Raw genomic sequence first — 14,739 nt, 5'->3', positions numbered from 1 at the left:
TAATTTCATGTTTTTTTTTTTTTTACTTTTTTTGGTTTTTCTTCATTCCATCGCTATCACATTCTTTCATTCAAGCGCATGCGAGCACGCATGAGCGCACACATCCATATAACCCTGTCTTCTTTCTCGCCCGTTGCTTTTACTCTCATCATTCCCCTCTCCTCTTTTTAACTTTACCTTTGTTTTTCTTTCTTTTTAAGTCTTCCCTTTATGCTCACGCGCACTGGCATCATTTTATAGACACATACAACACGTAAGATCAGCAGCACAGTTTTTTTTTTCTATTTTTTTTCGTTTCTTCTCGACCGTCGATCAAAGCAGTGTAGTAAGAGAGTACGGACAGGCGAACATCTGATAAATGGAGTGAACACGATAGTAAGGCTTAATTTAAATTTGTTAGTAAATTGTAATTCCGCGCGCGCTAATTCATTCTCTGTGCACAGACAAGCCTGTTTCCACGCAGGTATGCACTCGAACGACGGGGGAGGCTGGCTGGGGCTCTCTCTCTCTCTCGCTTTCTTTCTGTCATTTTCTGAGCTTACCCTATTTACTTAAAACGTTATAATCGTTTCTCTCTGTATTAATTTCCATTATCTATACTCGTGTTTTCCCCCTTTTTGAACGATGTGTCTTTCTCTCAGTTACGGAACTATATATTTTGTTTTTTTGTAATCTGTATTATTACCCCGTTCTCTCTCTATCACCTCATTCTCTCCCACACTATCTCTCTCTCCCTTTCTCTCTCTTATAACATCTATCTATATTGTCACTTCGGCAGATGCCAACACGATCGTTCCCCACATCCGTTCCGCTATCCTGCATCGCGCTCGTTCATCCGCCGCTTTTTCTTAGCTCGTTCACTTTCTCTGCCTGACGTCGGAGTCCTTGTTGGGCGTTGGCTTGCTGTGGAACCAGACGAAAATGACTATTAAAACGGTGCGACCATGTTACACGAAGGTAAATGGATACAAGGATGAGTCACGCACAATTTATACGAGAGCAAAACAGTATGGCGGCGTGTAATCGATATATACACGATGTACACAGCTTGCATCGGAAAAGATACATTATATAATAGGAAACTTCAGGAGTATAACCTCTTTTCGTGTTAAGAATGGGAAAAACAGTTGTTGAAATCCAACCGTATGCTTCCTCCTCTTTTCACACATAGAGATCTCTCTACGTTTGCGTTTCTCTACTTTCACAGTGTTCTTTTATGAGGGTGCGCCAGTGAATTTGAAAGCGACGATACGACTTCAGAGGGAAAGATCGAAAGCAATAGCGGGACAAACTCAACCGCGCTGGTGCAGACGATCGACGTGGTTCTTTGTAAAAGGAGTGCAAGATGGTGCGTTTGGTTCTGTGACCTGGGAATTCCAGCGTTGGGAGCGGGGAATCGATGGGAAGTTCGGAAGGTGGAAGGGGTCCGCGCAATGGAATGTAGTATTCCAATTTGTCGTCTCTTCTGCTTCTACGTGGATCTCTGTATATTTTCGTTGCAATAATGAATTTTCAATTTGCAATGGAATTAAATAGTAATGAATGAATAACCAAAATAGGTACATACGTATCAGGACTCTGATCAGTGTCAGATTCCTCGAGCTCAGCTTTGTTTCGTTTCTTCTCATAGATTAGGATGATAGCGCACAGAACAACGACCTCCGCGCAAATACCTAAGAAGGGCCATAGTGCGGCGAGCTTGTCTTTGACCCTAAGGAATGTGTGGGCCTCTGCCATGTGATGCTCAGAGTTATCGGACCAGTTGTAGGATACCCTGCAGAAAACGTTGCCACGATCGTTCATATCGATGTTTTCGACCGTTAAGATGGCGCCGTAGATGCCCCTTTCGTGGTCCCATCCGAGCTTAACGCGACCATTGCTGCTCGTGTAATTCTGGTCCCCGAACGTCCATGATACTTTGATACCAGGACTCTGCTTACCGGCACATGTTAAATGCAGCTTCTCCCCCTCCACCACGCTTGTCGAATCTGTCATGTACGCCGTGGGTCTTGCTGTGAACAACAAGCAAGCACGTTCAATTTGAATTTAAAATTGAAATGGAAATAATAAAGGAGGGGGAAAAAAAGAAGGTGGAATCAATCCATTAAGAAGATTGACATCTCTTGCAAGAAATAATCTTGCAATAGAGACAGTGTAATCAGATTAGAGTATAGTTTTCATGGTGGAATGAGATACTTACGTACGATCCTGTACTCTGTGGTGGAGTTGGTTCCTTTGCAAGTATAATTTCCATGCAAGATGTCTGAGGTCTTCAGAAGCTCCAAGGTGCCTGTTTCGTTGTCTATCTTAATGATATCGTCACTGCCAGCCAAGGCAGTATGAATTGGAACGTTTTCCTTCAACCATTGCAATTTCTCACCGGCACTTCTGTTCGCGCATTCTAATGCCAGTGGAACATCCTTGGGCGTTAGCACTCTGATCTTGATGTCTGTTGTGAAGAAAGAACTATTCTGGTTAGATTATATCAAATGATTATTTACAAAATTTACACACCAACACCGGTATTCCAAATGTGTTAGTTTCACAATTTCAAGTATAAATTCACAAAATTCCACGTTCGAGTTATATAACATAACTTTCGAGATCCCTGCATCTATTTCACGATCTCACTCTCTTTATCTTCAATATTATTCTTATCAGAACAATTCAGATCGTATCGTTATCTGTTGAAAGTGTAAGAAAACCAACGTAAGAATCGATTTATTACCTTCGCGGATAAAATACGTCGTTCTACCTAGTTTTCACTTATCACACACCTCTTCTTCAACACGGTAACACTTTCAAAACATGGCTAATTAAAATTCGCTACCGTTTAAAAAATACATCTATTTAATCTAGCAATGAAAAAAACAAAAATACAAAATAAATACTCTCCGCGTAGTCCACGTACAAATTTCGTAAAATTTCTCAAACTTTTCTAATTCTCAAGTAAACAATTGCCAGAGTAGAATAATTCCACGTAAACGGAGATAAATCTAATTGCCTATTTATTCTTCTAACAGCCTTCAAATTCCACGATTCTCCAGGCGTAATTAAATTGAAAAGCAACAGGAACGTTATATCGTATTAAGTAATAATTCTGAGTAAAAGAATATAGCCAAGGTTGTGTTCGAAGCTATTCCATTCTCAAAGAAACAACATATGTCTCGCTGTGTGATAAGAATTGCAAGCAAATAAAAGCGACAGTGATATAAACTAGCGAGAGACGACTGCAACGTGGATTACATCATGGAACGCGTTTATCGAAAGAATAAACATTTCCTCGAAGCAGACAACAGTAACAGCGCACGTGTAATCGAAGGAAAAAGCATTTTAATTAGTCGCAAAGCAGCGTTCATTGACAATTACACTCGACGTACTACTGCTTCATCTCGCACACAATACAGTCAACAGGCGGCAATAGGCCTAGAGTAGATATTAATCATATCCAATTACCATTTACATTTGCGCAACTAGATAAGCATCGAAGCTGAAAAATCATGCGTCATGAAAAGCGAAGGTGGTGTACGGCGCGCAGAGCTCCATGCTAACTGTACAACCGCGAGTACTTTCATCGTGTGATACCGTTTACAAAAAAAAAAAACAGCTGGCTATTATCACAGATTATTCGATACGCAAGCAACGAGTGAGTTATATCGTTAATCTGATAATCCTAATCCAGAAGTGAACTTTGAACTTTAACGCAACGGCTAGAATTTGTGGATTAATGAATGACGAACGGATCGATGGTGTACAATGATGTTCGTTAATAATATGCTTCTCCACGCCGATTCGAGCAATTTACAGGTGTCGCGGTTCAAATAAACTGAGATGTAGGTTAACGAGACCACTAGAAACTCTTGACGAGTGTTTAAAAAGTACCGGTAACATATTGCTTAACAAGGTTGTCTTAAAATACTTGGAAAAAAAACAGGTGAAAAGATACAATTCTGTCTGGAATTATAGTACATTGTTATACACATCCTATACAAATTTATTCTGTTGTTATTTAAGAATATTTCCTCCACAGTGAATAATATCAAAAGCAACTTATTAGTCAAATCGACGCATTTCCAAGTAATGCATTATTCAGTATTTTTATGGTACAGGAAAGAATTCAGAGGGTGGGGGAAACTTTCTACGCAACGCGTTATCGTGAGGGCACACTCTTCGAGCGGCCTGCATTAACCAGCTGACTTCACGCGTACTATGTAAGACTTCTCACAGCTATCAAGCTCAAGCAATTCCAGCATTTCCAGCAGGTCCATTCAGCATGCAACAGAAATCACACAGTCGTCAATGTACATTCGAATAATCAGTGTGCAGGTTATATGTAGCGTATACATGCAGTAAAAAAGCAAAAATATGTGTAAATAAATGTTAGAAATGTAAGAAAATCTAAGCCAAGGGAGCTCAGTATACGAACCAAAGTATATCCAAAGATGGAAGGATTCGTCGCTATCCTGGGTGCACTTGTAGTCCCCGTCGTGAGTGTCCGTGGCGTAAATCGCCTTGAGAGTGCTGCTACCGGTGCCCAATAGCGACTGGACAACCAGCTGACCGCTCGCCAATTCCGGCTCGAGCGATTGCCCGTTTCTGGTCCATCTGATCAGATCGTCCGGCTTCAGGTCGCTACACTCGATCGACCAAGGTTGACCCTCGTGCACGACCGTCGCTCCCTTGTAGGTTACTTTATCGGGAAGAACATAGGAGCATACGTCAAGAGGTGTGTACGACAAGGGCCACTCTTTGAGGTGATAAGGTTCTATATGCGGTTGTTTTCCACGAGGATTGGGTCACGAGTGTGCTGCTTCTTCAACGATAATCCTCTCTGTCGCTGCGTCGACGATACGCTTTTTCAATGTACGAAGGCGAGATGTCGACCGACATTCAATTTTAGGGTTTCTTTGATATCGAGTATAGAGTATAGATGGCGTTGTATAAAAAATAGTTTTCTTGAAATTTTCTTCTCTTTCAAGCCCTGAGAAACCGTTTCTGCAGTTTTAAGTAGTACGATACCCTGTGTATCATAGATATGAATTCTATTTCCTTTTTTTTTTTGAATTAGTAAATGTTATTTCGCAAGAATAATTTGTGACTATATTCATTTCACAACTGTACCATCGATAAACCGAATCTTAGTTACATATGACCACCCTATACGTACGGTACCCTGAAAAATTCCTAGATACTCCCCACTACCAGTATTCTCCAGAGAGTGCAGTGACCCAGGAGGATCACGAGCTAAATATAGGCGAAGAAAGAGAAGAAGGAATTTTTGTAAGGCCGAGGATGTGGTTTTTCATGTCCATTTCAGTAGAAAATAGAATTCTCTCGGACTCGCGTCCCAAGAGGCTCGAAACCGGCCGGCGCCAAAAAGTCAATCACGACTGGGGAAGAACTGGTAAGAGGCAAGAGATCCCGAACACGTCTCTCTTCCTACGAACACGTTGATCCGGTTTCGCGGGCCGGAGGAGCGCAAACACGCTCGACGATTTCTATTTATTTTTAGCGATTTATTCTTTTACAACACCCCGTCGTCCTCGTGGACATCAACTCGACCAGATGAAATTATAATGCATGCAGGGGCCGGGGGAAAGAGACTGATAATCACGAACACGTCGGGCTTGACCTATAAAGTGGCCGCTGTCTTCTGCCTTCCCTGTTAAGCGATTTAAGAATACACCGCGAGCAGAAAAGATACCGGAGGATCGATGTTTGTTTGCTGTTTAAATATTTACGTAATACCGATTCTGCACAGGAGGAATGAAAGAGGCTGAGAACCTGGTAACTTCCAATTCGGTTGCAATTTTTAGACGCTAGGTGCTAACCTGTCAACTGGGATCCATTTCTTAATTGGACAATGAATCTCCTTGGTTAGGTAAAGGATTTAATTAAAAAAATTATAATACGGAGATGGTGGTAGATATTTGATGTACTTACATTTAAACGAATTATTAGGTTCGAAATATTAATTATTCCAACGACAATTTAACCTGTCTTCTTTGACAGATTAGACGTCTAATACGCATGGACAATAATGGCGGGTTTTTTGAATGTTGTAATCAGATTTCTTATCGTTTTATAAAAAGTATAAAGAAGATTTCACAAGTGTCAGACGTTTGTGAGGGGAATAGACAGATAAAGAAGAGAATTAGGCCGTTCTGTTTAGGACGCGATTTTCAAAGTTATAGCTGTGCTAGAGCACGAAGTAGGATGGAAAAGAGATCGATAGCATGGCGAACACGTGCCGTATGACCCTAAGCATCAGGAGTGGCTATACAGTGGAATCGTGTGCCTCTCCACGTAGGTGCGGTTGGAAAAGGGGTTGAAAGCTCGCCGTTCATTCGTAATTCAAACTGTTACCGCGAGTCCCTCCGTGTGAGTTTCAATGCCGACATTATCGAGAAATCGATCTTTCGAACTCTTAACTATGCCAAACTGGATCTTTGAAATTCAACCAACAAATGGCACTTTGAAAATTTTAGAATTTTTCTGGTGTTTCCTTTCAGACTTCACAGTCTTTATACAGACTTCGTAGATGTAAAAATAAAAATGATTAAAAATAATTTCATAATATTGTTTAAATAAATGTGATTAGAACATCGAAAAATGAACGAAATAACGAGTGGAAAAATCCAAAGTATAGTGTATTTATTTGATATCAATAAGAAAGAATTTTATACTTCAGCTAATACTTTCAAATGTATTTTCTGCTCTATCTAGAAATAAACCTAAACGTACAATCGATTCGAGATAAAAATACTCCAACAAGAGTGAAGCATGTCTTTTTGTGTTCGTATATATGTACAACGAGCTGCCGCGAACTGGACCAAACTGGAACTACACAGCGTCGCCTTTTTGTCCTGGCTGGAGGAGCCAGGCCACCACAAGAGGTCCAGCAGGACTTGTCGAAGTGGAGACGCAAAAATCTTCTATGCAGAAATATAGAGAACACGATGGAGGACGCAGGAATTGGGACGCCCGTGATTTAGGACGCAATTTGGCAAGTTGGAATTGCACGTATACGCGAGATGGAGCGCACAAGTAAGAGCCAATGCTCGTAAACACGTTCTGTTTCCCTGACAACGCCAAAGGTTGAAAATTACCATTCGCCATAATGTTGGAACCACTGAACTCATTGAGAAACGAGATATATGATCGATGCAATTAAGGAACAAAGCAAACGAGCAATATTCTTGAACGGTATAATCAGGTGCCAGCCATTGAGACTACAGTTTTAGCTTTAGGTTAGAAATAGAAGTTAGGTTAAGTTAGATTAGAAACGAATTGTTTCAATATTCATATTTCAGATTTAAAATGAACAATTACGAAATTGAAATTTGAAATTTCTGAATTAAACGAGAAACAGTGATTTTATTAATAAAATTAACAGATAAGACAAACGGCGAAAATTCTCAAACAGCGACGAAGTGTTGCCTGCCATGAACTCAATTTGCGCGCGGAGGTATCTGCATCGTCTAATTTCGCCAGATTATTAATTCGCTTGCAAGCTCACCAGCGAGCTTAGAAGATAAACGAATTTCAAATACGGGTCACTTAAAAGCCGGTCACTGCACCTCCTGATAAACTCATCAACTTGATGTAAGGGAGGGTGGAGCCAATCGTGACGCGACTTTCCGATAGGAATACATTGCAATTTTTCTACCCTAATACATCCAGCAGATAGATGAAATTACTCGTGGAGCGAGGAATGTCTATACACGCTCCGTGGCTCATGAACTTGTACAAACACCTAAACAGTTCAATACACTAAATATTCATTTTTAATAATAAATATTCAATACATCTAAACAGCTCGAAATAACAATTATTCCATTTAGATGAGTCAAGTATTGAGGTTTATAAAATACAAAATAAACAAGATTAACCATTAATCCTTTTTATCTGAAATACAATTTACAAGAGGTTAGTGAATGACTAATTCGCACTTTAAATACACGATAATAATAACGAATAATACATCCAACGATAATCACTGAAGAGAAGTCTATATTGACTTAGGACTAACAGAAAGCTAGTCATCTAACAAGACCAACAACATTTCTAAATTCAAGCTGAAGATTGTTTTCCTGGTGTTGTCATGCTGCATTTAGCGCGGTAACCGTTCAATGCCATGCACGAGGATCTTAAGTGATTTTTCCTTCAGCACAGCCTTCTCTTTGTCCTCCAGTTCACCGATATTATCTCCAAGTAAACAAAACGAACAACGTTCGAAATTTGATATCTCAACGGCCAGTGGCTAAGGCAAACAGAAACGGTCAAAAGAGTCGGATGTTTGTCGTTACAAGTTAACAGAATTCGTAGTGGAAGATAAAAACGTCTTGCTTCGGGACGAAGTTGCTAATTTAATCTTCTCTAACGAGTTTCTCGCCGCTTTTACTTCTACGTGAATGTGAAAAAAGAAAAAAAAAAAAAAAAAAAAAAAAAAAAAAATTCAAAGTTCCACCGTTACTTTTTCTCAAATAAAAGAAAAAAAAAAGAAGTTACAATTTTTAATATTTAACGCGAACAAAGTTTACCGTATGTTTCTGAAAATAGCAGTTAGTGGGATCGCGTGTAATTTGAACGAGGATGCGTGTTCTAACCTATTACACGCACAAAAGAAAGATTACGGTAATTAAGTTTGAAACGAGATGAAATTCGTCAAATTGCCGTTTTGTTTAATTTACATCCGTTTTGCAGTGAGATGAGACCAACCAAACTTTTATACATGGACCAATGTACGTGTGTTTACGCATGTTTACGTCAGCCAGTCAATAAGAGATCCTCCTGCTCTTGCGTCATTCTCAGGGAGGGATAGTAGGTACGTTGCCACACGAGCATACATACATTGCCAACGAAACACATGCGATGATTTACACACAGCCAATTCGTGTCTGAAATAAAAAACGTGTAAAGGGAGACCATCGAATTTGCAGACGCAATCGGACGTGTATATTCGATCGCGAAGATCGAGTAACCTTCGCGGTTGAACAATACGGAACAACGACGTGCTTCCGCCATCTTTTTTTCTTTCCCTCTTATGTTTCCGTGGTACACCGCGTCAGAGCAGCCTAGTAGTTTTCTTAGAAAGGCCAATCGGATTATCGCACATTAAAATGAACTTAGTGCAGCCACAGTGACTATTCGACTTAAACCTATAAACGAGGTTAAAACGTTAACATTTACTAAATCGAATCATTTCGAAAGTTCGGTTAAACGGAAATAATGTGAATCGGTGCTTCGTTTCGATTCGCGAGATTCATTTCTGGGTCAGGTGTTTTACTGGGTTTCTACGACAACTTCGTACGACACCGCTTGCGTCGTGACGTTAAATAATATCAAAAGATCTAACACACACACACACGCACACATGTGCTCCCTACGTGGTTACCGAAATGCATTCTTTCTGGCACCTAATTACAATCCGAAAATTACACATAACTACACACCGTTGGAATCTGGAGAATGTCTGTCGCGAAGAGACTCCGTCGTGGCATACGTTACACGAATAACACAGAAAGTCAGCATGCATGAGGATTCTACGATGATTCAACATGACTTGAAAGAGATGCTGGCTTGAATCATCAGTAGTTAATATCGGTTGAACGCACTCGTTCTTTCCATTTTTATATCAGTACATAACTAACTATAATAATTCTACACATAATGCAGATAAGCATAAATTTTTACAATTTTTTCTAAAATTGCAATTATCTATTACTACTTCGTTCTATTTAAATGATACACTCAAGTGTAACAGTATTATTTTTACGATAAGATCGGTAATAATAATGATACCTACAGTTGGAGAACGATTAACCTTGTTCTAAACTTGGTGGGTAAGCCTCCTTAATTCCCAACAAATGGTAAGTAGCAGAGCAGCACGCGTACGTCGAGATCACGTGACCCAGCATTTCGATGACGAATCGGTAAAATTGCAACGAAGTATCACAACAGTGGACATACAAGTTGGTATACGTCACAGTAATATTTGCCAGTGGTTTATAACAAAGGTCGGACGTCAGCTAGGGATATGATTCACCATAAGAACTCACTACATTTCATACTATTATAAAGAAGTAACACATTTTCAGGCCTCTCATAATACACTGTCGTGATTTTTCTTCGATTGCAGCGCTATCGTTCCTCGAACGTGTAATACGTTAACATTTCCTTGTAGGCGGAAGACGCCTTTTAACAGAAATAAAACTCATCCAACAAAGAGATTGTGACTTAAATGAATCATCTTTTCTGAATATCAAACGAAATGAAAACAGACGTAAATCATTATCGAAATTAAAAGTCCATATCACAAAACGAAGTACTTCAGTCATAGTTAAAATGAAGATAATATCGACGAGCTTAGGTAAAGCTTTCAATAAATCTACTAATATCTCGATTGATTGCATGTTCGTTATCTATGTACTGCTGGTGTACTCGTATTCGAAACCAGTTCTATCCTAGACCTAACCCAGACCTAGAATACAGAAAGACGGACAAAAGTTTTCAGCCGGTTCGGTCGACTAACAGTTATGTAATAAACTAAAGATACCCTAATGAATTTATTTCGGTGATGCATAAAATGATTGTTGTTGTGAGGCTGATATATCACGGAACAAGTAAACCAAAAACGTTGGCCTAGTTAGATGAAACGAGGGTCACTAGTCGCAGCTGGTAGCGCTGTTGCTTGCACATCGGTTAGGAAAACGTAAGAAAGCAGCCGATCGAAGCATATGAAACCGTTCGTGCTTTCGTATTATACAGGGAGGACACAGAATAGCAAACTCGGCGAAAAACGTATTCGGAATCGATCGGGGCGCAGTCATGCTCGGTATCTCGAACAATACACAGAGATATGAAGATATTTTACTCTAGCCATTCTAATGGAACTGAAATTTTTAAGTCGTCTCTAACGTGTCTTTATTTTTAACGTCATACTTGAATGATTTATGGTAAATCGTAAATATGTTATCTAGAATGAGAATATACCTCAAGCTTCGTTTAACGTAGAACGGTAAATAAGACCCTTGACTATGCAAAATATAGATGTGCCAAGTCGATATATTCTCGTTTCCTCGTTAAAAAGAAGTACACAGATGTTAACCTTACGATAAAAAAGATTTCATAAACGAAAATAATCAGATTTGACAAGTGATAAATTTGAATTTGATGAAAAATATTCGGTTTTTCGTCGACTACGTGATTCATGAATAAAAGTAGCCAGAGTTATTCGAAAAACAGGTTCGGTATAATTCGTAGTTTGTATGGCGTTACTATCGTTGCATTATTCTATGGTACATGCTAAAGGGTCAAAAATAGATGCGCGCTCCCAGGGTTAAACGTAAGCATTCTTCTTCTCGTCTGGTTTGCGTGCGACGGCAAAACAGAGCGGATGAAAACATTCACCGTGCTAGAGAATGGAGGTTAAGTTTACATTTTGAATAAACAAGGCGCACAGGCTAAGAATATAAACGACGAAGACGCGTGTTAATCTCAATAGTAAATTTTATAAAATCGAATGTGAACCTAACCTTGTACATGATACTTTGTACTAAAAAAAAAAGAAAAAAATTCCTCGAATTTTATGATCGCGTCAGACGTCCGCAACGTCTGCTCCCCAATCCCATAACACGACGGGGACAAAATGGAAATTATATTCGTAGAGTCTGGTCTAAATATAAGTATCCTGACGAAAGCTTGAAATCTTTTCACGCGACACATTTTCACAGCTTGATGCACGTTCTTTCGATTCAACAGACAAGATCTAAAACTTTTTCCCCCTCCTCCAACTAATTCTAAACAAACAAAAAAAAACGGTTAAATTTTAATGCACTGACTCTTATCATACCTATTCTACTTGTCACAAAAAAATTCTCTATATCAATTAATAAAGACTAGCCGAGGACATGTTCGCAAAACGTTTACGTATTATCTACGAATCGACTGATGCTGGTTATCGCGTAAAAATCTCGCGGATTTACGTAATTACCGGTCGAACACGAACTTCCGCGTAACGATCGCTAAAAGTCAGTAAAGTTTTCTGGGTGGACTGGTAAAATAGGGTCAATTGTTACGCAACAAAAGTTGCTTGGCGTGGGTACTTTGCGTACGTCTCTCGGAATGTAGCTGCAGCATCGAGTGCGATGCGAATCCCGGTGTCTCGCGTCGGTATAACCAGGGGTGCGCAACTCGGATGACCGCGGGGGTCAAAATTTGGCCGATACATTATCGGATTGTAATCGAGAAACACGCATGTCAGACTTCCATACGTACAATTATCCACGACACATCGAACAACGTAAAAATAACCCCAAAATATTTATCGTTATATTATTATAAAAAAAAAAAAATACATATATATAAAATTGCACGTAGATGTGTCAAGAGAATATGTGTCTTTGCCAATAAGCTTCGACACAGTTGGAAATAATTTCTGCACGAATGCCACTATTACCGGCGGTCATCTAATTCAAAGATTTATAATAACGAATACAAAACGATATACCAAAGGCGATCCTGTACGTGCAAATAAGACGGTTGACTGGCGACACACGTGATACCATGAATGTTCGACGTATCACGACCGATCGAACGTCCATAAACTATATATAATTATGATAATGGAATCGGGTTGTGGAATATCGTTATTCCGGATCTCAATATCTTTTAAAGCCACTTCACGTAATCTTTAAGAGGAACATTATTCGAATATGCATGGGATTCGTGAAAACCCTGGTTGAAAATGGGTTGATGGCTTTGCGTATTCAATGCCGCCGCGGGGCACTAGCACTTCTAACGCGATGCAGTATAATCAAAACTAAAAATAGAATTTCATAATCAGTCAAGACACGTCACCTAGCATTAACACGGCATGTTTCACGAAAGTCGCTCACGTTTTTTAGAACCCATCGTTTCCCGTTTAAAAGGGGAATTTATCCCATCATTCTGGGTGAGATGTATAATTAAAACTAACTTTGTGTGCAATTAACGCATGTACGATACAAGATAGGTTTTGAATACCATGTGACAAGTATGTCATAGTACCGATGAGTTTCTTTAACCCGTCAGAATATAATGAAAAGATGCGCATGATTAACTTCAAGAATGAAATGTAAGCAAATAGACTTTACTAAATTTCGAGTTAACAGGGAAAAGATCAACGACTATCTACCGGAATTACCATCTTTTCTCAGAAATACAACACGACTGACATTCTGCTTATTCTAGAATGAAGTAACATCAGTCCTGTCTCAATGTTCATGGTCACACACCATGAATCTTCGTAACTCCGAAAGAATGCGTAAGATTTCTCTAGTTCCAAGAAAGGATACCTATTCCCGAATATCTTCTCAATGAAAAAAATGAGAAAAAAACAAGAAAAATCGTATTCGTGCACGATTTGACAACGCGACCGAGTAACATACGTGATATATAGGATAAAAGCGAAGATAAAGAGGGTACGGAATGAGATACGAATAAATGAACGGCTGAATGGTGGGCAATCCGAAAGAGAGGATAAGTCTCACCTGCCTGGACCGTGACGAGGGTGCCCGCTAAATATAGCATCCCCAGCAGCACAAAAGCAGCTCGCCTCTCCATCTCGTGGCGCTGATGTACGCGGTGGCGCGTGACTGTATGCACTGTGCAATATTACTAACGATTCCGTTCAGAGGAGGGTTTCTATGGAAGAAACCGCGAAATAAGGCCGCCTAGGCTGGGCTGCCGTAGCTCCGTTTCCGCGATCGTTGCCGCCGTCGTATCGTGGCCGTCGTCGTTGTCGTCGTGGCCGTCGTCGTTGTCGTCGTGGTCGTCGTCGTCACCGTCGCCGTCGCCTCCTGTAACACCCTTCCCGTAGTCGGCAGCTCCTCCTTTTCGGCTGTCCACTCGGCCAACTATGATTGAGCCCCACTACTCTCTGCGATCGTTTACACACGCACTCGTCACTTCGAGCCACGCCGTACCATTGACGTCTAAATTCCCTTATCGTTATCTCGCACCGCTTTTATCTCGGTGTGCACAACAACACCGCGATTCTGTCTAGTACCGCGTTTTCTCCTTGCTGCTCGTACGACTCGTCACCGTTTAAGCAACCCACGACGACAATTAGCACCACGAGCCGCAGTAACGGCAATGTCAGGAAAAATGGCCGCCACTGTCTTCTGCTTAATTTTCTGCACGGAGGCTCTCTCTTACTTTCTCAGTTGTAGTTCCCTCCTTTTCGCTCCCCGGCGCACTGTTCGCATACGTCCTCTACGTCCGTCCCATAAGTTTCTCGGACGCATGCGCGCTATTCTCCCTTCCGAAAAATATAGATACGCGATAAATTTTTTAAGTGCAGAGTTTACTGTAATTTTCAACGAGACAATAATGTCAAATACGGTGTATTTTTTTAAAATCAGTGTTATATTTCACCAACGAAATGATACCATTCATAGAGAATGTCCTTTTTTAAGCAGTACAATTGATGAAAAGAAAACTTAAATTATAGGCCTACAAACGTGTATTGACAAAATGACTGATACGCTATCGATGTTGCTGCTGTAGAGGATGACGTAATGAAATAAGTTGTACAAAATTGTTATATTATAACATTAAAGATTATAGCAAAAGATGCAAGACTAATTATTCTGATTACAATAAAATAAATGCTCAATGAATACGCTATATCACAGCTTAAATACATTTAACTTCATTGGTTAATTTAATTTAAAAAATTTTTAAATATTGTATATA

The 14,739-nt window shown here is 39.9% G+C and overlaps 1 protein-coding gene across 1 annotated transcript; it reads right to left on the bottom strand.

Moving 5' to 3' along the window:
* Positions 1–766: 766 nt before the first annotated feature.
* Positions 767–14,252, bottom strand: LOC108574337 (basigin). The gene is made up of 5 exons (XM_017936909.1): positions 13,533–14,252; positions 4,427–4,690; positions 2,201–2,449; positions 1,568–2,012; positions 767–903 (listed from the first exon to the last, which is right to left on the bottom strand). Exons 1-5 carry the CDS (start codon positions 13,603–13,605, stop codon positions 858–860), a joined length of 1,077 nt encoding a protein of 358 aa, XP_017792398.1. The 5' UTR covers positions 13,606–14,252; the 3' UTR covers positions 767–857.
* Between the last annotated feature and the right edge of the window lie 487 nt (positions 14,253–14,739).

This window comes from Habropoda laboriosa, unplaced genomic scaffold, assembly GCF_001263275.1.
Source record: "Habropoda laboriosa isolate 0110345459 unplaced genomic scaffold, ASM126327v1 scaffold176, whole genome shotgun sequence".
NCBI lineage: Eukaryota > Metazoa > Arthropoda > Insecta > Hymenoptera > Apidae > Habropoda > Habropoda laboriosa.
The sequence above is the reverse complement of the archived record's forward strand: the minus strand, read 5'-3'. Positions and strand labels throughout refer to the sequence as shown.

What these genes read in the sequence shown, in the direction of transcription:
- LOC108574337 (XM_017936909.1), bottom strand. Translation starts at nt 13,605, where the DNA reads ATGGAGAGGCGAGCTGCTTTTGTGCTGCTGGGGATGCTATATTTAGCG. An exon ending in CACAGAGTACAGGATCGTAC is followed by an intron (nt 2,013 to 2,200) that starts GTAAGTATCTCA and finishes TGTTGTTCACAG; the next exon opens with CAAGACCCACGGCGTACATG. An exon ending in ACTGATCAGAGTCCTGATAC is followed by an intron (nt 904 to 1,567) that starts GTATGTACCTAT and finishes CTGGTTCCACAG; the next exon opens with CAAGCCAACGCCCAACAAGG.